A 22031-nucleotide genomic window follows, 5' to 3' on the forward strand; every position below is an offset into this window, starting at 1 on the left:
GGGTCGCCGGCTTCACAGATTGGAGCGTCGCCGGCACCACAGCTTGAGCCGAATCAAGTGGAAGGTTCGCCTCGAGCATCAAACCACGGGCCTCTTCACCCTTGACAATCGTCGTGATCAGCTTGTTGTGAACTTTGTTAAGAAATTTGGTTGTGCACTTATGAACTTGTGGCACATTTGGACTTTTGGTATGAACATGTGATATATGTGAACATGTGGTTCTTATTTATGATTCATGTGATATATTTGTGGTGTTTGAATATGATTTATATTTGTGTCGCAAATGCAATAATCAAAAAAAAAATTCAGCTTCTGGTTACTTTGCCTAGTGTCAGGGGTCTGACACTAGGCAAAGGGGCCACACGTGGCACACCTGGGAACATGCTTTGCCTAGTGTCAGGAAACTGACACTAGGCAAAGTAGGCAGTTTGCCTAGTGTCGGAGGCCTGACACTAGGCAAAGCTTGGCATATTTGCCTAGTGTAGGCGGCCTGACACTAGGCAAAGCTTGACATATTTGCCTAGTGGCGGACGCCTGGCACTAGGCAAACCTTGCATACTTTGCTGAGTGTCAGACCTCCGACACTAGGCAAAACGTCCGTTATGATTTCCACCGTCAGTGGAATACTTTTGCCGAGTGGTGTCCTTGACACTAGGCAAACACTTTGCCGAGTGTTCGAGGTTTGACACTCGGCAAAGAGCTCTTTGCCTAGTCCGCCTCTGCCAACACTTGTTTGCCTAGTGTGACACTAGGCAAACTGTTTGCCTAGTGTTTCTGGGCCTTTGCCTAGTGCCTGCGGCACTAGGCAAATCCCGCGATTCCAGTAGTGATTAGGCCGTTCTCAGTGTAAGTTTCATTTGCATTTAATAGGTTGCCATGTATATAAGCATTTCTTATGATGTGGCAACGCTTTAAGAAAAGAAAGAAGAATTGAGTTTCATAGGATGAAACTCTCTTGTCTTGATTACCAAGTCAAGATGAATCATAGAATTAAATGTCTATCTATGAAACAAAAGAATGAAATGATGCATTTAGAGTGATGGTTTTATCCTTGTTTTATTGCATTCTATATTCTTCGAAATAACGCTATGAAACTCTCACTGAGAATGTCCTTAGTTCCAATCTCTCCCTAAATTAATCATGTTGTGTGCCATTTCAGTCCATTTTATCAAGCTTTGGTGGGTCACCCAGTTGGTCTAACAAATGAAACTTGGTCATTCAGCAGGCACAAGTATCCAATGTTCTCTGACGCAAACTATAAAAAAGACGTCAAGTAATCATGTTTTAAAAAACATACATATTATTGATAATCATTACCTGGTTTGCCAGGGATATTAAGTGAACCAACCAATACTTGAGGGAGCTAGCTAGTACAGAGCTATGGGCTCCATAGCGTTTGCAGAATTCAACGGGATTCCAGTATATGCGTTGGGTCTGTGTTTGACTAATTATTAGGAGTTGAATTCTCTGGCTAATTTTCTAGTGCTTTTTTAGGTGAAAAGGAAGTTTTATTTAAATAAAATAATAAAAGTTTTGACTTCTAAAATAAGACGGAACCCATAGTGTCACAGACTACTTTATGTAGTGTATCACTGATATTCTCTATCATTTACTAACCGGTCAGTAATCATAACATAAAGAATTATCACTTGTGGATCTTACCAAGATGCACATCACCAATGTAATGTGAGGACATGATTGTGTCAATTACTAATCATTACATGCTTTGTTGTGTCGATTCCTAACACAAATTAAACTAGCTAGCTAGTTTCAGTGTACATAATCTTCGAGGCACCAGATTATAAGCTAAGCAGCAACAAATCCATGTGCATAGCCATTTGATTTACTACTCTTAGGACATTATCTTTTGTTAAAATCACCTCTTTTAGTAAGAACCAAGTAAATATCTAGACTTCTATAGGTAATTTGATCTTCCATAATGATTTATTTAAAGGCTTAAACCCGGCTTGATCCGCTTCTTTTTTCATCCGGAACAGTGTTTCACTGGTACAGAAAACGTTTTCACAGGCGGTGGTAGAGGCATTTATACAGGCGGCCAAGTCCACCGCCTGTACTAGGGGTCAGTACTAATCGGCCCACAGTACAGGCGGCGGGCTGTGAGCCGCCTGTGAAAAAAGGGTTTTCACAGGCGGCTCACTTTGTCAGCCGCCTGTGTAAATAGTTATTTACACATGCGGCTCACTTTGTCAGCCGCCTGTGAAAACCCATTTTTCACAGGCGGCTCACTCTGTGTGCCGCCTGTGTAATTATTTTTTTTTATTTCAAATTTTAATATTTGCCTCCACACTGTACTATATTTGTCACATATATATATATATATATATATATATATATATATATATAGGATATGCAAACATGAACCATAAAATTGCATCATACATACAACACATATAAATATTACAGATGTGTACACATGAAATCAAACATCAAGCATAAAATTACATATAATACACGTCATTTCATGTTATGAGTTCAACCATTTGGTGTTTACATGTCATTTCGTTTCAAGTTTAGACCTGCTAGGTCTGTCAGCGCTCTAAATCTTTCACTTGCTAAATCACCGGCTTCATAAAAATATGATCCGGTACTTGGAATTATTTCTCTCATAATAAAACCGCACAAGTCTGCTACTATATCTTCCATAGTTTTTGGAGTGAATGGCACGTCCTTTCCTTTGCTTCTCGGCTGGAAACAAAGTTTAAAAGCATCATTGACACATGTCCAATATTAATATTTCCAACTTTAATGAGAAAACTTCATACATAGATATTTTTTACCATATTTTTGTCCCTGACGTATCGTCCCCGCTGCCTTATGAACTCACACACATAGTATCCACAGTAGACCGATCCAGGTGGTTGCTTGTGGCACTATGTAATTAATGAGCAAAAGATTAAACTAAAATTGTCATGCCTTGTGTATTATTTATATGATGATATGTGTTCGGACAACTTACCGGATAATGGTGTTGTATCGTCAATGGCACACTAGGATCTGAGCGGGCGGCGTCGACCGGTCCTTTTTGCTTCTTATAAAACCGCCATGCCCTGTAGATATCGAATATAAAACACTATAGTTATTTAGAAACTCTAATTCATATAAGTACGGATGTGGTTGCATGTTGGCTCACCTTTCTAAATGAATCAGGAATGTTTGATACGACTGAGGAGGATAATGTAAGGAGTCTAGGACAAGCACCTTCCCTTCGAATGGATAAATATAAAAAACAATCCAATGGTCACTGCATGAATAAACGAGTGAGCGACACATGTACTTAGGGTTAACACGATAATTTGAAGTACGTATACGAGGTCACGCTTACCCAAAGTTGTAGGGTGCCAATATAAAATCCCTGTACTTATATCTCAGCATTGCTCTACCGAGATAGAGGGCATATTTGTCCTCGTATTTTCGTTGCAATTCCTTTACAGCTTCTGCAACTTGTTCTGGTGTTTTGTCCTTCTCTATCTTTGCTCTATCTTCATTTGTAAGTACAAATTTGTGCATATTTTCTTGTAACCTGATTGGACTCAGGTAACCGACCATCGATCCTGTAGTTAACGATCTCTGCTGGTGGTCTTGCAAACTACATACAACATCCACATATTAGAGTTTATCACATTCCAAATTTAATAATAACAATGTGTGTGCATGAGTGATACTTACAGGCACCAGATTGTAATGAGTTGGACGTCAAGTTTCCTATAGTTCAACAGCAGGTGCATGTCCTCGAAGGTAACAAATGCCCCGCTTTTATCCTTGCCAGTAGCAAACACGTCTACTGGTATGTCAACACTAACTGCATGCAGGCCAGCATTCACTGCTCTCATGTACCAGTCATGAAACCTTTTTATCGTCCATGGACCCTTTTCAAGCACCGTCCATTGCAGCATAGGCCTTCCGGGCACATAGTTACTGGGGACATTGACATAATCATCAACCGTTGGCTTTCTTATATCCTTAAGGGTCAATGGTGTATTTGATGGCGGTTCGACATGTACATCGCCACTTGGGGCTTCCTTTGTTGGTGGCACGGCTTCAGTTGCTTGGCCGGCGGCTTCCTTATTCTGTGACGGTTCGAGCTCAACGACTCGTGCCGTCCGCTGCTTTCCAAGCCCTTTCAGAAATAGAACTGTGCCTGCTGCTTTCCCCTTTTTTGGCTCATAGGGAGAAACCAATTTTGGAATTGGAAATTTCTTTGCCTTCTTGGAGGCCGGTGCTTGTGGGAGAGTTTGCTCTGCTTCCTTATGCTTTGGTGGTGGCGGGGGAGTTTGCTCATCTTCATTCTGCTTTGGTGGTGGCGGGGGAGTTTGCTCTACCTCCTTCTCTGGTGTTGTGTCCTTCTTGGCTGGCGGAGTCTGCTGCTCAGGCATGTTCTTGGCTGGCCCCTCGAGTTCATCCAGCAAGAATGACATATCATGTATTGGGGATGACGACGGTGGCTCATAAATATACGGGGATGCTGGGGCATGCATTGGCGATGCTGGCTGTTGACTTGTTTCAGCCTCTTGGGATGCTTGATGCACTGGTGGAGAGGGTGTCGTTGGTGGATCAATCAACCTTACGTACCGTCTAGGCCATTGTATGAAGTTCTTGATTGCTTGTCCAAGCTTCTCTATACCCTCAGAGGTCGGGATGTCGATGAAGTCGTCTTCATATCCACTCTCGACCGTCAACACTTCCACCCTGCAGTATGCATCTTGCATCTCAACACCATGGAACCTACGTCCAGGGATGGCATTGCCTGTGGCCACTTGCTTTGTATGCTGATTCCTAAGGCCATATCCAATTAACAATGAGCAAGGCCAAGGTTTATCAATATCGTCAACTGGATAATGGTCCTGATTTGATGTTGACGCTATACTGCTTGGAAAGGGCATAGATTGTGTGGCCATCTCCTGGCTACCCAAGGGTTGAGCTGGGACATGCTGCATATATGAAGGAGCTTGTGATGACATCTGTTGAGCAGACACTGCTCCCGCCAACCGCTTCATCACTTCAGGATCAGGGATTTTAACAAAGTCTTCCATCAAATCCCTAAATTTTTTGGCAGCCTGCTGCTCAAAAAAATCCTTCATGTGCTCCTTATGTCGTTCTCTTTTCTTATACATGCCTTTCCACTCTTCACCAAACCCTTCTTTCCAGGTGGTTCTGGATGAGACGCCCCGTACATGACCTGGATGCTCGGGGTTACCTACAACATGATATTTAATGTCAGTGTCGATTTCTATTTTACTCGAACAAAATGGAAAATATAATTTTGTTACCTAGAGCATGGCAAAGGCTGTCCCTCTCCCTCTGTGACTTGAAGGCACCTATCTTTTCCAGGTTTGTTGCTTCCAAAACCTTCTTGGCAACTGGCTTGATCTCATCGGGACAGGAGATCTCATCGCTCTCAGTGTTTGCCTTCCGAGCGCGAAGCCAATTTGCACTTCGTTCTAGCACTATATCTGTCAATGCCAACTTGCCCTCTCTCCTCTTTGCTTCGTCTTCTGCCCTCCATTTAGGAATCTTGGTCTTGTAACCGCCAGTGCCGAGGTGGTGGTGGTACTTGTTCTTCTTCGCAAGTCTTGAGGCGGCTTGGCTCTTAGCCTTGGAGTCGTCGGAGTTTTTTATGACACTAAAACGTGCCCACTGTTCTACCGTGATAGGGTACCGCTTCGTTGGGTCCCGCCCCTTCTGCAGCCACTTTTTATTCATATCGTGCCTATAGCCCCGGAATGATATTGCTAACTGCTTCATGACATGACCCTTGACCAAACCTTCTGTTCCCTCCGGGAAAATAAACTTAGTGCACAATCGAGTCCAACAATTCTTCCTCTTTCCTTCAGGCACCATACTCCAATCACTCCAGGTGATATCAAATTCTTCCTTTACTAACCATCCAATGGCGGCCCTAAATTTGGGTAGCGCCTCTAGAGGTGCTAAGGGCTCTCCGCTTGGGCTAATCTCTGTAATCCTATAAACTTCTTCTGGAAATCTATTCCTTCCTCTATCTCCTCGTGCCCGATCACTCTTTTTCTTTGTACTTCTTCGCTTGGAGGATGTCCTGGTCGTTTGAGGCGCCGTGTCCTTATGAACATCTTGTGACTCTACCTCCATTTCGGCAACAACTTGAGAGAACACCTCCTATCAATTCAATTGTTAGGTACATACATACACATGCATTATTCTCTCGTATAGACAATCTATGAGCATATATACCTCATCATCATTTGGCTCATCTTCAGGCTTGTAACTAGGGTCACGTTCCAACTCAAGACGGGCCTTCTTAGCTCTAGGAGATTCACGTGGTGATACGCTCGGGCTCCTATAAGGTTTGGATCTAGAGGAGTCAGATCTCGGTGTACCTATCTAGGCATCGGCCTGCTCAGCATTTGATGGAGTACTCATCTGCATGAAATATAAGTATTAACATGGAAAAAACATAGCTAAATTATGGAAAAAACCCTAACAAAAAACATAGTACATACCATTAATTACCAACTAAACTAATTCACAAACCCTAAATAAAGGGAATAAATAACCGTTAATTACTTACTAAATTAACTAACAAACCTATTATTAATAAACACTAACTAAATTAACTAACTAAATTAACTAATTACTAAATAAACCCTAACAAAAAATATTAATAACTATTAATAAAAAACCATAACAAAAAACATTCCTAAATTTTGCAAACAAACCCTAACTAAATTAACTAATTACTAACTAACTAAATTACTAACTAACTAAAGTACTAACTAAATTAGCTAATTACTAACAAAATTACCTAACAAACACTAATAAAACATTACTAATTAATTAAAAAAAAAGGCAAGGCGGCCTGCCAGGCCCAGCAGGCAACGCCGCCGGCGCTCGGAGGGGCGCGCGCGCGGCGACGCACATGGCAGCCGCTGCCGCACCGATCGGAGCCGCCTCGGAGCGGAGCTCGGCGGTGGCGGGTGTGCACGGCCTACCTCTCGGCGTTCCGGCGAGGTCGCGGCGGCGGCGCGTAGGCGGATTCTCGGCGCGGCGCGGTAGCTGCTGGCGGCGGCGGCTCGTTGCGGCGGAGCGGAGGTCCCTCGGCGGCGGCGTGGAGGCGTGCCGGCGGAGTGGAGGTCCCTCGGCGGCGTGGCGGCGGCAGCTCACGACGGTGGCGGTCCGGCGAGCGGTGGAGGAGCGGCGGCGGATTTCGGCAGCCTGACGGCGTCCAATTTCTGAACTCGCGCCTCCGGGACTTAGAAATTTTCGCGGGCCACGCGCAGGAACTTATATTGGAGCACATTAGTACAGGCGGGCCATATTGACCACCGCCTGTAAAAATCTTTTCACAGGCGGGCGTCATTGACCGCCGCCTGTACTAATATATTAGTACAGGCGGCTGTTAATGAGGGCCGCCTGTACTAATACATTAGTACAGGCGGCCCTCATCAACAGCCGTCTGTACTAATGTTTTTTTTCATTTTCCACAGGAATTCAGGTTATTTATTCCCTTTATTTAGGGCCAGCGTTGCCTGCTGGGCCAGCGTTGCCTGCTGGGCCCGTCTGTACTAATTTAGTTAGTTAGTAATTTAGTTAGTTAGTAATTAGTTAATTTAGTTAGTTAATTTAGTTAGTGTTTATTAATAATAGGTTTGTTAGTTAATTTAGTAAGTAATTAAAGGTTATTTATTCCCTTTATTTAGGGTTTGTGAATTAGTTTAGTTAGTAATTAATGGTATGTTAATTAGGGTTAGTTATTATTTCATGTACTTAATTAGGGTTTGTGGATTAATTTAGTTAGTAAATAATGGTTTGTTAATTAGGGTTATTTATTATTTCATGTACTTAGTGGATTAATTTAGTTAGTAATTAAAGGCTTGTTTAATAGGGTTAGTTATTATTTCATGTACCTAGGGTTCGTGAATTAATTAAGTTTTTAATTAAAGGTTTGTTAATTAGGGTTAGTTAATATTTCATGTACCTAGGGTTAGTAAATAATATAGAATCCAAAGGTATACAAGAAGGGGAAAGAGGTTTTAATTAAGATTTGTTTAATTAAGTTAGAAAATAATATCATAGTCCAAAGGTATACAACAAGGGGAAATGTAAACATCTTGCTTAATAAGAAAGAGTAGCATTAGGTACAAATGATAAGTGATACATTAGTTACATGATAAACAATCTAGCGTGCTACAGTCCATCCTTGTCCATCATGGCGCACCCAGGGCAAAGAGGTTTGCGGGATACTTTTCTCCACATTTTTTATCTTTTCTTCAAAGTTTGTAAAAAGAGACATCTCGCTGAACTGGTTAACATCCTCTAAATCCATTACACCATCAACTTCTACAATTTGTTGCTTTCCAGGGATTGCTACGTGCTTTGGCTTTTGGGTACTTTTCTTTTCATTCGTAGATAGAATTTGTTCCACATAGAACACCTGTGTAGCACGGTTAGCAAGGATCCACGGATCATCTTTGTAACCTACTTTACTTAGATCAAGAACTCTTTGGCCATAGTTATCCACAGTGACATGTTTATCTTGAACCCATCGACATCGGAACACTGGAATCTGTAGGCGTGGACCATATTCAACCTCCCATATGTCATTAATGAATCCAAAGTATGTAGTTTCTTCACCAGTTGTATCATCTACAGCCTCACATCGAACGCCACTATTCTGTGCCATGCGCTTGGTGTCCCTAAAACTGGTGGAAAATGTGAAGCCACTAATGTCATAGCTCTGCCATGATATGACCTGGCTTGATGGTCCAGATGCTAAAATCTTGATGGTTTCTGATTCATCTGTCATGTCCAAATTCTTTAGCCATGCGGTGAACTGACGCTTGTGTTCCTTGTGTACCCAATCATTTGTGCATCCTAGATTCTCCTCACGAAGCTCTTTCATGTGCTGCTTGGTGAATGGGTCCATTATTATGAGTTGTTGTAGTATGCTGTAATGTACCTCTAGGACTATGTTGTAATCTGGCGGGATGAATGATTTCCATCCCATCCTCCCTCGTCCACCAAGCCTTCCCTCATGTCGCAACGGAGGCAAACCAATTGATACCTGGTCTTTTAGGAGATTATTACATAATGGTCCTCCAGACTCAATGGCCTCTTCTGTAGTGTATGCCTCTATCATGGAACCCTCCGGATGAGCACGATTTGACATATAGCCATTCAATATTGACATGAAACGCTCATATGTCCACATTTCATGGAAATACATGGGGCCCAATGCCTCAATTTGAGGCACCAAATGAACAATAAGGTGTACCATGATATCAAAGAACGATGGGGGAAAGCACATCTCCAACTGGCTCAATGTCTCTGCAGCAAATTTCTGTAGGGACTCTAACTCATCACGGATAATTACCTTCTCAGATATCTTATTGAAGAAGTAGCACAACCGTGTGATTGCCATCTTTAAGAACACTGGATTTATAGCCCTGATGGCAATAGGAAGAAAAGTGGTCAGCATTACATGACAATCATGTGAGTTGTAGTTGGTGAGTGTAAGGTCTTTCATCGAAACAAGACTCCTTATGTTGGAGCAGAAACCAGATGGAACTTTTAAATTCTTCAACCACACACACATTGCATGTTTCTCCTCTCTGTTCAGGTTATAGCTTGCTGCCGGTAGATGGTACTTCCCATTCTCTAGGAGTACAGGGTGAAGTTCTTTTCTGATCTTTAAATGTTGCATGTCCAAACGTGAATTGAGACCTTCCTTTGTCTTGCTCTTTATGTCTAGCAAAGTTCCAACTACGCTGTCAAACACATTCTTCTGAACATGCATACCATCGATCGCATGTCGTACGTCTAAGTCTTTCTAGTACGATAAGTACTTAAAGAAAATAGACTTCTTCTTGAATGTGTCCCCCTCATTTGCCTTCACAACCTTTCTTGGTTTCCCATCTTTGGTCTTTTTTCCAAACACAAACTTGACATTCTCAACTATCTTATACACTCTGTGCCCTTTACTATAACCTAATGGAGCAGTAGATTTTGATTCATCCATATTGTCAAAGTACTTATTCATCTTTTGTAAGCGGTACTTATGGCCTGCCGGTAGCCACCTCCTATGCCTCATGTACACTATCTTGTTAGATGGAGGAAGAGACACGTGCCATGTTCCATCTATGCACTCTACACAACCAACCTTTCCCTTGAACTGGCCTGATAATGAGAAGAGAGCAGGATAATCATTAATTGTGACAATAATAATTGCTCTCAGTGTGAATGTCTCTTTGCGGAACGCATCGATCATTTTCACACCCACTTCCCATAGTATTTGCATCTCTTGCATTAAGGGCTCTAGAAATACATCCATATCAACTCCAGGTTGTGTAGGTCCAGAAATAAGAATGGTTAGCAAAAGATATTTTCTTTTTTGACACAACCATGAAGGAAGGTTGTATATTGTCATGATCACTGGCCATGTGCTGTGCGTGCTGCTCCTCTCGGCAAATGGATTCATTCCATCAGTACTCAGAGCAAACCTTACATTTCGTGGATCCTCGGCAAAGTCTGGATATTTCTTATCGAATTCTTGCCATTGCTTTGCATCGGCTGGATGTCGTAACTTTCCATCATCTTTCCTTTCATCAGAAGCATGCCAGGTCATAAGTTCCGCATCATCAGGGTTTGCAAACAAACACCTCAAACGATCAACCACAGGGAGATACCATATCACCAATGCAGGAATTCTTCTCAACGCATAATAGTCCACTTCGATATTGCTAGTGGGCTTTGAACGTTTGTCTTGTTGAGTCTTTGTTTGCGTCTTCTTTCGCTTCCTCCCTGAAGAAACAGAGGCTGCATTCTCTTCCTCTCGATAATCTTTATTCGTCTTGTACCTACTAGCACCACAGTTTGGACAACTGTCTAAGTCTTTATACTGATCACCCCGATATAGAATACAATGATTTCTACATGCGTGGATCTTCTCAACACCCATCGTAAGTGGACTGACTAGCTTCTTTGCATAGTACGTGTTAGCAGGCACTTTGTTCTCCTTAGGAAGAAGGTCTCCAAGTACACGCAATAAATCATTGAAACTAGCATCGGACCAACCATATCTAGCCTTAATCGTTAAAAACTGAAGAACAGCCCGTAGTGTCGACCACTCTTTGGTACAACCTTTCGACTCGTCATACAAAGGCTCTTCTGCTGCCTTCTTCAAGGCTTCCATTCGCTTCATGAAGAATATTGATGGATCCGCACAACGGTTCATTATTGCCTCTAAGAAATCTACATCTTCAATGGCATCAGTGTTAACATGCTGAGTTTCATTAACATCGGACGTAGAATTATGAGTTTGATTGACATCTGGCATAGCATGATGGGTTTCATTGATATCTGGCATAGCATCACATTCATTGAGATATGGCATTGGACCCTCCACATTGATGTTACTTGCAGTGTTGTCAGTTGTCCGCATATAAGGTGTAGAACTACCCTCACCATGTTTTGTCCAAATCAAGTAGTCCTCCACAAATCCTCTGCAAACCAGATGAGAAGTGATTGCTTCCACATTGTCAAATACCACAATATTTTTACAGTCTGCGCATGGACAACATATGTGCTTCGCCTTTGTTCTCTGAGCATGTATCTTCACGGCATCAATAAATTTTTGGACCTCCACTACATAAGATGGGTCTAATCTTGATAAGTTGTACATCCATAATGACCTCTCCATATTTATCTGTAATTAGTTAGGAAAATATTGTATGTCACTCTAAAAACAAAACGAAAATAACCCCTCATAACTAAGATTCTATCCTCCATCAATTAAATAGATATGAAAACCTACCTCTTACAGAATTTACAAAATAAAAAATTTAAATAATTATTTAAACTCATTTTATAATTATAAGAATTAATTAAACGGAGATGGCATCTTGATTAACAAACCCTAAGTATAAGCAAAAATAACAAACCCTAATTAACAAACCCTAAGTACATGAAATACTAACTAACCCTAATTAATAAACCATTAATTACTAACTAAATTAATTAACTAACCCTAAGTACATGAAATATCTAACCCTAAATAATAAACCATCAATTACTAACAAAAATTATTGAAAAACCTAAGGTACATGAAATAATAACTAACCCTATTTAACAAACCCTAAGTATAGACAATAATAACTAACCCTAATTAACAAAACATTAACTACTAAATTAATTCATAAACCCTAAGTACGTAGATTAAAAAACTAAATTAATTCACAGTTTATAATTACAGGAAATAAGTATAACAATTGACAAGACTTTATAAACTGTTAATCATTATTCTATTACATAGATCTACTCACAAGAATTCTAAAAAGTATTTATTTTCTATAATCCGAGCAAGATACAATTTACTATGAATTTACAAAAAAAAAATAGCTAAAACTCTCTCTCTTGCCCTAGCTATGAACCCTAACCCTAACCCTAGATTTAGAGCACCTCCAATACAAGAATTGAACCAAAGAATCACTAAAAAAATGGCGGCAACGACACTAACTAACCTTTTGGAAGTTTCTCACCAAAGAAATGAAGTTCAAAACCTCCCCCCCTTGGAATCGCCACTTCTCTGTCCGCCACTGTGCACACAGCACGCGAGTAACTGTTCTTGTCTGGAGGTGGACGAAGGGAATTTATAGCAGCATTAACACAGGCGGTTGGTACGGAGGACCGCCTGTGTAAAACAATTTACACAGGCGGCTCTCCTATCTCTACCGTCTGTGTAAAACAATGTTACACAGGCGGCTGACATTGTAAACCGCCTGTGTAAATACACGTATTTACACAGGCGGTAGAGATAGGAGAGCCGCCTGTGTAAATTGTTTTACACAGGCGGTTCTCTTGCTGGGCCCACCCTATTTTTTATACTGGCGTCATGAAATTGTGAACCGCCTGTGAAAAAAAAACAACGTGCCAGCAAAAATGATTTCTGTAGTAGTGTTTTCCTCTCACAAATTCCTCCAGAATTCCTCCAAACCATCCAAATTCCTCCACAACCATACCATCCGAACGGGGCCTTACTACTCTTTTACTATACATTGATTGCACAATTAATGAACTCTCGCCCAGCTAGTGAGGGTCAATTCAATAGAGAATGAGGTTGACATCTAGTTGCAGAAATGCCACTCTTGTGACCAAATCATTCCTTTTAATTATTTTATCCCCCACTAGCGCTTAGTGGAAAGAAATATTAGACGTGTAGTGCCAAAAACTCGAGTTATTATTATATGTTTCTTTCTTATAATGTTATATAAAGTTGGATATTGTTCTTGTGACCAAATCAATCAGAAATTTCTTAGGAAAATGTTTAAAATTTTAGACAAACGGAGCACAATGCAATACAATTAAACTACCTGGCCTAAATTTCTTAGAGGAAGGAACCAATATCGATAACATTATAATCACAAATGAGATCGATCGAGGCGGCCATGCATGATTAGCAGTTTAGCATTTCTTTTACGGATGCATTAGTTATTTAGTGAGTTTTGTAAGTGTATAAAAGTTAAATTATATATGTCGAATAAACCAACAGGATATATATTTGTAAGTTTCATGTTGGCTTAGCCTTGGAAAGAGTTTTTGTGAGTTATATTACATTGGAATAGGCTGATGAACCATAAAATTTAAAATATTGATAGTGTGTCCAGCTGGAAGCTAATTAAGATAAGAGATGGTAAACTAGAATTCTTTCCAAAAAAATCAAGAAGGGTCGAGAATTAGCTAGTTTATTTGGGGGGCAATCAAGAATAATTTATAGGTGAACAATGCAAGACGATCATATCGAAAGAGAAGAGAGATCGATATAGATGTAGATGGTGAGTGAGACTTGCACTACTCAACCACCGGGAGTAGCAACGTTGGTCGGCTCTGCTAGGCGTGTGTGTATGTATGTATAGCTTTATTATATATTATTGTGTTATGTTGTCCTTGCTAATTAATAGTATTGTATGAGAGAGAATGATATATAATCTTCTCCCTGTTGGCTGATCAATCAGCACATGCATGATCTCATTGATCGTCATGATAGATAATAAAGGTGATGGCAAGATGCTTATTATTAATGAGTGTCCGGCCGTGCTTGATCAGTTGATCGAGCTGAGGCATATGGACTTTTATCTAGAAGCTAGTCGCTGGGGTCATAATAAAGCTGATGCTTGTGCGATGTGTGTTTGTCAGCCTGTTCGCTTGTTGGTTTCAGCCAAGTCTTATCAGCCTTGGTACAGTGTTTTTCTCTCACAACAAATCAGCATCAGCCGGACTTATCAGCCCAGAAACTAACCAGCGAACATGCTGTTTGTCTGATCCTGACTGAATGCATCCACATGCATGTGACTAGCTATAGCTACATATATGTTTATGTACTGATGATCGATCCGTCTCTGCAGCGCTACTAGCTGAATTATATATATGTACAACATTCATTCATCCATTCAAGTAATTCCGTCTACTTTGTCGTCCCACCACCGGCCACCAAACGTACTAGTTTACCCTTATTACCTGCTGTGTCGATCCCTGCGTTCAGAACTTCAGATATATACATGCCTGCCTGACTGCCTCTTGCCTCTTGGTCGTCCTCTCTGTTGGCCTAGCCTAATATAAGTACAATCTTTAATCTCTGTTTATGCAGTGACTGAGGTACGTCCACAGCCCGTACACATAATATTCGCTGTCAGTAGCCGTTCATGTGGATGCTGCAGTTCGCTTCTTGTCTCATTATTGCATGATACATGCATGCATGCTGGATCATCATATGAATATATATAGTTGAGCTGTGTATATTTGTCCTACCTGATGAATAACTGGTTGTTTGTGATAGAACTATAGGACCTCTAGGTGCAGATCAGTGGGGAAATTCTTAACTTAGATAAGCAGACTTGGTAATGTACCTCGTCGAGTGCAATCGCGGCTGTGGCGCCACCAACAAGGTGGCCGCGACGTGTCGGTGTAGGGGAAGCCGTGCAGGCGCCCGCTAGGTCGTCGATGGTAGCAGCAGCGTAGGCGCGGACCAGTGGCAACGGTGTGGACTTTCCGTCGCTTACAGCGCGCCCTTCTAGATTGGACTAGGGCTAGGAACCTCGGTGGGGCGCTGGCGGCTACGGTAAACCTCGTACCTTGCGCCCCGGCCCACACCTTCCTCTTTATAGCGCTGTACGACGAGGGCCCATCAGCCAGGAGAACGGCTGGGCGCCTCTGATCAGGGCATGGATCAAGGGCCCAATTGGCCGTTGGGCCAACCAGTGGAGATCAATCTAACATTCTCCCCCTTGATATCACCTTATGACTTAAACTTAATTTACTTTCACTATGTAAAAAATGGTTTGTAGCAACGAGATAAATTTTTTGTAGGGGCGGCTGGTGATGGAGCCGCCCCTACAGTGGCGTGCTCGGGAGCCACGAGACCAGCCGCCCCTACAAATGGAACAACAGGGGCGGCTGGTGATACGAGCCGCCCCTACAAATGGGTCGGATTTGTAGGGGTGGCTCACTCACCAGCCGCCCCCGGTGTTGCTATTTGTAGGGGCGGCTGGTGATTGAGCCGCCCCTATAAATGCCCCGCGTATAACTACTTTTGATTTGTAGGGACGGCTCAATCACCAGCCGTCCCTACAAATGACCCACATATATAAAAACTGCAGCACCTTCTTCCTCCTCGGGTCACTCACTCCAACCCGTGAAAGAAAGGTGGAGAGGCCTTGGGCACCTCCCAAAACATGCTCTACTAAGGGGGGAAGGTTTTGGTCTCAAATCCTTTTGTGGAGAGGTTGTAGAAGGTAAGAAAATGCTATTCCACACTTTTTTTTGAAGTTTTAATGGTTGGTTAGTGAGTAATTAGAGTTTTGTTTTTCTCTCTCTTCTATGGTGCTTGAGCTACGTATAAAGCAAATTAGACCCAAGTTTTGAATGTACTTGGGTAAATTAGGTAGGGGAACAAGATCATACCCTTATTTGGTCCATGTTTCTTGATTTTAGTGAACAATTAGTTAGTTTTATGGATGTTTCATGTGCATGTAGATCTAGATCTAGGGTTTGGTTTTTTTATTAATTTTGTTTTTGTAAATTTATGTTTGATGAAATTGGACTAGGGTTTGCATGAAAGATATTGGGTAAAATATAATTGTTGCTAATTGTTGTCTTTGAAATTATTTATTATAATCAATAAATATGTATTTTAATTATTTATGGATAAATGGGCCATTAATTAATTTTCCTCTACCATGGTGTGTTTGTATGCTTCATGTAATTATATTTGATTTATATTCATATATATCTAAAGAATATACAATTATTCTCAAGTAATAATTAATTTGATTCATTTATATATATATATATATGAATAAGTAGTCCTTTAATGTTTGTTTTGTTGTTGTTGTAAAAGATGGAGTACATGAACTCTTGGATGTATGGTTCGTTAAGGTTAAAGGCAGGTTTTCATGAAGAGGTGGATAAATTTATTGAAGCCACAAAGAAGCATGCAACGACGTTGACAGAGAATAAGGATACAATTATTTGTCCCTGTAAAGATTGCAAGAACCGTATGGTATGGACAAATGTGACTATCATCAGATCACATTTGATTATGCGAGGATTTTTGGAGGACTACACAGTGTGGATTCATCATGGCGAAACAGTTATTGTTAACGATGAGGATGAGGAGGAATACGACGATGAAACCCAGGAATCCCTGTCCCAATATTCAGCAGAGCTTGATGCACGAATGGATCCTGAGTTTGGCATTGAACAAGGTGGTGATGCTGGTGGTTGGGATGGTAACGACGAAGGTGGTGCCAATAATGATGGTGGAGCACGTGTCGGGGATGAAGATGATTTGGAGGACATGATTCAAGCCCTTGGACCAGAGATCTTACTAAAGAGCCCGAAAGGTCTAAAAAATTTGGAAAGGGTGACAAAAGCATCGAAGGAGACTGTGTATGGAGTTGAAAAGGGAGGTCCGACAAATTGGACATCGCTACATTTTGTGCTTGAGCTACTCATCCTGAAGGCTAAGTACGACTAGTCAGACTGTAGTTTCAATGATCTATTGCATCTCCTGTCATGGGTGTTGCCACAACCAAACTCAGTTCCCGCCAACACATACCAAGCGAAGAAGGTCCTAAGTCCATTGACAATGGGGGTTGAAAAAATCCATGCATGCCCCAACCACTATATACTTTTTCGTGGGGAAACGTTCAAGTCACTAGATAGATGTCCCCGGTGTGGGGCCAGCCGGTACAAGAACAATGACCTTTACGGTGGGGACGAAGCCTCCACGGGGAAAAAGAGGAATAAGAAGGGTACAAAAAAGGTGGTACAAGAATCTCAGCCCCTAGAAGACACTCCATTAGGCAACGATGCAAAACAGAGAAGAATTCCTACCTTGGTAATGTGGTACCTACCAGTGACTGACCACTTGAGACATATCTTCCTAAACCCTAAAGAAGCCGCGCTCATGAGATGGTGGGATGATGAGCGCAAGGTGGATGATGATAAGATTGCACACCCGGCTAATTATATTCAGTGGCAAAGGTTCGATGAGAAGCACAAAGAATTTAGCGATGACCCAAGGAATGTACGGTTTGGCTTGAGCACCGATGGAATGAATCCCTTCAATGAGAGGATGAGCGACCACAACACTTGGCCAGTGATTTTGACCATGTACAACATCCCAATGTGGTTGTGTCAGAAGAGAAAGTACCTTCTCCTCACTATTCTTATTTCTGGTCGTAAACAACCAAGCATTGACATAGATATGTTCCTCGAGCCTTTGATGCAAGAAATGGAAAGGCTATGGAGGCATGGGGAGCCGATGTACGATGCATTCCGAAAGGAGGACTTCATATGTAGAGCAATAATATTTGTTACTACCAATGATTACCCTGTGTTTTTTTGCTTTGTCAGGACAGATCAAAGGGAAGATGGTATGCTTGGTTTGCTTGGATGGTACTACATGGGTGTACCTGGATGCATCCAAGAAGATAGTTTACCTAAGGAACCGACGCTTCTGAAAGACAAGTCACAAGTACCACAATAAATTGTTCTTTAGATTTTATCACAACACCCCGGAGATTGAACCCCCTCCGAAGAGACGTCATAATGGAGAATACGTGTACAGAATGGTGAAAAACATACTCGTCGTCTATGGAAAGAAGAATCCGGATGGGACGAACAGAGATAGAAGCACACCTCCTGTCGAAGGCATACCTTTCAAGAAATAATCGATCTTCTTTCAGTATCTGCCTTATTAGCCAGACTTAGAGGTCCCCCATACCATTGATGCTATGCACGTGCAGAAGAATGTCTTTGAGAGTCTCATTGCTACCTTGATGGACATAGGCAAGTCAAAGGATGGTCTAAAATCATGGAAAGACATGGTGCAGCTAAACGTGATGCCACAGCTTCACCCAGTACCTGAGGCTAATGGAAAATACACTTTGCCCGTAGCGTGCTTCAACCTAACACCAGAAGAGAAGAGAGCTATATGCACTTTCCTGAGGGGGGTCAAAGTCTTGACTGGGTTTTCAGCGAATGTGAAGAAGCTAGTGTCGATGAAGGACTTGTCAATAACACACTACAAGGCTCATGATTGTCATGTGATGCTGACAGTGTTTCTACCTATTGCAATCGGGGCTATAAAGCCAGAGTTCTTGAAAATGGCCATCACCCGTATGTGCTACTTCTTTTCGAAGATCTCACAGAAGTCGATTGGCAAGCAAGAGCTGAGTGACCTACATAAATTTGTGGTGGAGACGTAAAACCAACTAGAGATGTGTTTACCTCCTGCTTTTTTTGATATAATGCCACATCTCATGATTCACATGGTTCATCAGATACAAGCGCTGGGCCCTTGCTACTTGCATGAAATGTGGTCCTACGAGCGGTTCATGTCGGTTCTAAGTCGATACGTGCATAATCGAGCATACCCAGAGGGCTCCATGATAGAGGGTTACGGTACTAAAGAAGTCGTCGAGTGCTGTCAAGAGTACCTAAAAGTGTAGAAAGGGATTGGTAAACCTAATTCTCATCGCAATGGTAGGCTGGCTAGGAAGGGCACTAGTGGTAGAAAAGTGTTCATCAACCATGATTACAAAGAGGTGAGTCGGGCGCATTATAGTGTCTTGTAGAGTACACAACTGATGCAACCGTATATTGATGAACACTTGGCTATCATTATGGCGGAGATAAATGGTCGTTCGGATGATTGGGTCATGAAACAACACAAGCAACGACTAACTACATGGTTGAAGGACCAAAACATACCGCCTAGAGAAACCATGGTTGGCGGAGGGGCCATCGAGACAAGTGATATCTTGGAATGCTTATGACATCAATGGATATACGTACTATACCCACACAAAGGATAGTAAATATGTGAACCAAAATAGCGACGTTCAAATAGAAGCTCTCGATGGATTGGGACAAAAGATCCAATACTTTGGCATCATTGAAGAGATATGGGAACTTGACTATGGAAGGGATATAACGGTGGCCCTGTTTCGATGTCGCTGGATCAAACAACACCAACTGAACGAGATCGGATTGAGAGTCCTAGACCTCAAGAATCTAGGCTACCAAGATGACCCTTGGGTGCTTGCTTCACATGTCGCACAAGTTTTCTATATGCCTAACCTACAAAGTAACCTCCCCCGAAGAAGAAGACAAAGCACGTGGTTGCCTTCGGAAAACAACACATTATCGGAGTTGATGGCGTGGACGATGTTGAAGCATACAATAACTATGATGAGATGCCGCTATTCACAGACGTTCCTAAGAAGGTCAGTGTTGTGGAAAAGAGCCTGTCCAAAGACATATTGCCATAGGAACGAAAAGGTGTCAAGGGAAAAGTCGTTACAGCTAGTTGTTGAACGTGGAGTGTTTGTGTAAGTGTGTGTTTGTAAGACTTCATTTATGCATGCATGTGAGACTATATGTTTATGTATGTGTGGAAGACTATATATTTATGTATGTGTGTGAGACTACATTTATGCATGTGTGTGAGACTACCATTTGCAACATCCAAATGAATCTATTTCAACATCCACTCTATTACTACTAAAACTTTATGAAATCACTTAACACATTATGAAATGAAGAAATGGCCAAAATAAAAGTAGGAGATCTTGATGAGTTATACAACTTTTATATTCATCACCTTTACAGTTGAGATCATTTAGTGGTTGAAAATCATGTTTAAGCTGTCATTTTCTGAAATTCAAAATTTAAACTATTCAAATTTTGTCAAATAAAAAGATGACCAAAATAAAAGTTGTAGATAGTGATGTGTTCAACAACTTTTATATTCATTACCTTTACAGCTGAAATTATTTAGTGGTTGAAAATCAGGTTTAAACTTGTCATTTTCTGAAATTTAAAATTTGAATTGTTCAAAATTAGTGACAAAGATATATGACTAGACTAAAATGATAGAGCATGATTTTAGAAAAATTTAGGAAAAAAAACTATTACATTTGGAGTTAGTATGAGGGAGAAAAACTAGTTACAAGTTTCAGTCATAGATTAAAAAGACAAATCACACTTGTTCATCATTGATCATCATGAACAGTTGTGATTTTTCTTTTTAATCTCTGGGTAAAATTTATAACTAGTCTTTCTCCCACATACTAACTCCAAATGTGATGATTTTTTTCCTAAAATTTTCTAAAATCATGCCCTATGAAGTTACTGTGTTGATTTGGTCATTCTTTTCGTTTGACAAAGTTTGAACAATTTAAATTTTCAAATTTAAAAAAATGACAAGTTCTAACAAGATTTTGAAACACCAAATGATTTCAGCTGAAAAAGTGATGAATATCAAAGTTGTATAACTCATCAAGATCTAAAACTTTTATTTTGATTATTTCTTCATCTGATAAAATGATAGTAAACATTGTTAACAAATCAGCATGTCTCTCGTATAGTTTATGAAAATATGAGTGATATATGGATTTGTGAACAATGTTTACTAACACTTTGTTAAATGAAAAAATGATCAAAATAAAAGTTGTAGATACTAATGAGTTCAACAACTTTTATGTTCATGACATTTCTACTTGAAATGATTTAAGGTTTCAAAATCTTGTTTGAAGGTATCATTTTCTGAAATGTAAAATTTGAACTGTCAAATTTTGTCAAATAAAAAGATGATCAAAATAAAAGTTGTAGATAGTGATGTGTTCAACAACTTTTATATTCATCACCTTTATTTCTAAAATCATTTAGTGGTTGAAAATCAGGTTTGAAGTTGTCATTTTCTAAAATTCAAAATTTAAATTGTTTAAAATTAGTGACAAAGATAGATAACTAGACTAAAATGATAGAGCATGATTTTAGAAAATTTTAGGAAAAAAACTATCACATTTGGAGTTAGTATGAGGGAGAAAAACTAGTTACAAGTTTCAGCCACAGATTAAAAAGCGAAATCACACTTGTTCATCATTTATCATCATGAACAGTTGTGATTTTTCTCTTTAATCTCTGGGTAAAATTTGTAACTAGTCTTTCTCCATCGTACTAACTCCAAATGTGATGATTTTTTTCCTAAAATTTTCTAAAATCATGCCCTATGAAGTTACTATGTTGATATGGTCATTTTTTTGGTTTGACAAAGTTTGAACAATTCAAATTTTCAAATTTAAAAAAATAACAAGTTCTAACTAGATTTTAAAACACCAAATGATTTCAGCTGAGAAAGTGATGAATACCAAAGTTGTATTACTCATCAAGATCTAAAACTTTTATTTTGATCGTTTCTTTATCTGACAAAATGATAGTAAAACTTGTTCACAAATCAACATGTCTCTCGTATAGTTTATGAAAATATGAGTGATATATGGATTTATGAACAATATTTACTAACACTTTGTTAATTAAAGAAATGATCAAAATAAAAGTTGTAGATAGTGATGAGTTCAACAACTTTTATGTTCATGACATTTTTAGTTGAAACGATTTAAGGTTTCAAAATCTTGTTTGAAGCTGTCATTTTCTAAAATATAAAATTTGAACTGTTCAAATTTTGTCAAATAAAAAGA

General features: G+C 40.3%; 2 protein-coding genes and 1 long non-coding RNA gene across 3 annotated transcripts; all 3 read right to left on the bottom strand.

The window, feature by feature from the left end:
• Window positions 1-2657: 2657 nt before the first annotated feature.
• Window positions 2658-3012, bottom strand: LOC136484415 (uncharacterized). The gene is made up of 3 exons (XR_010765937.1): window positions 2978-3012; window positions 2799-2891; window positions 2658-2706 (listed from the first exon to the last, which is right to left on the bottom strand). It is a non-coding gene; the product is annotated as an uncharacterized lncRNA (long non-coding RNA).
• Window positions 3013-8170: 5158 nt separating this feature from the next.
• Window positions 8171-9787, bottom strand: LOC136480806 (uncharacterized). The gene has a single exon (XM_066478254.1). The coding sequence runs from the start codon at window positions 9785-9787 to the stop codon at window positions 8171-8173; it is 1617 nt and encodes a 538-aa protein (XP_066334351.1).
• A 33-nt stretch (window positions 9788-9820) lies between these two features.
• LOC136480807 (uncharacterized) lies at window positions 9821-12631 on the bottom strand. Its single transcript, XM_066478255.1, has 2 exons — window positions 12510-12631; window positions 9821-11695 (listed from the first exon to the last, which is right to left on the bottom strand). The coding sequence occupies exon 2, from the start codon at window positions 11687-11689 to the stop codon at window positions 9821-9823; it is 1869 nt and encodes a 622-aa protein (XP_066334352.1). The 5' UTR covers window positions 11690-11695; window positions 12510-12631.
• Between the last annotated feature and the right edge of the window lie 9400 nt (window positions 12632-22031).

Source organism: Miscanthus floridulus, chromosome 9 (genome assembly GCF_019320115.1).
Source record: "Miscanthus floridulus cultivar M001 chromosome 9, ASM1932011v1, whole genome shotgun sequence".
NCBI lineage: Eukaryota > Viridiplantae > Streptophyta > Magnoliopsida > Poales > Poaceae > Miscanthus > Miscanthus floridulus.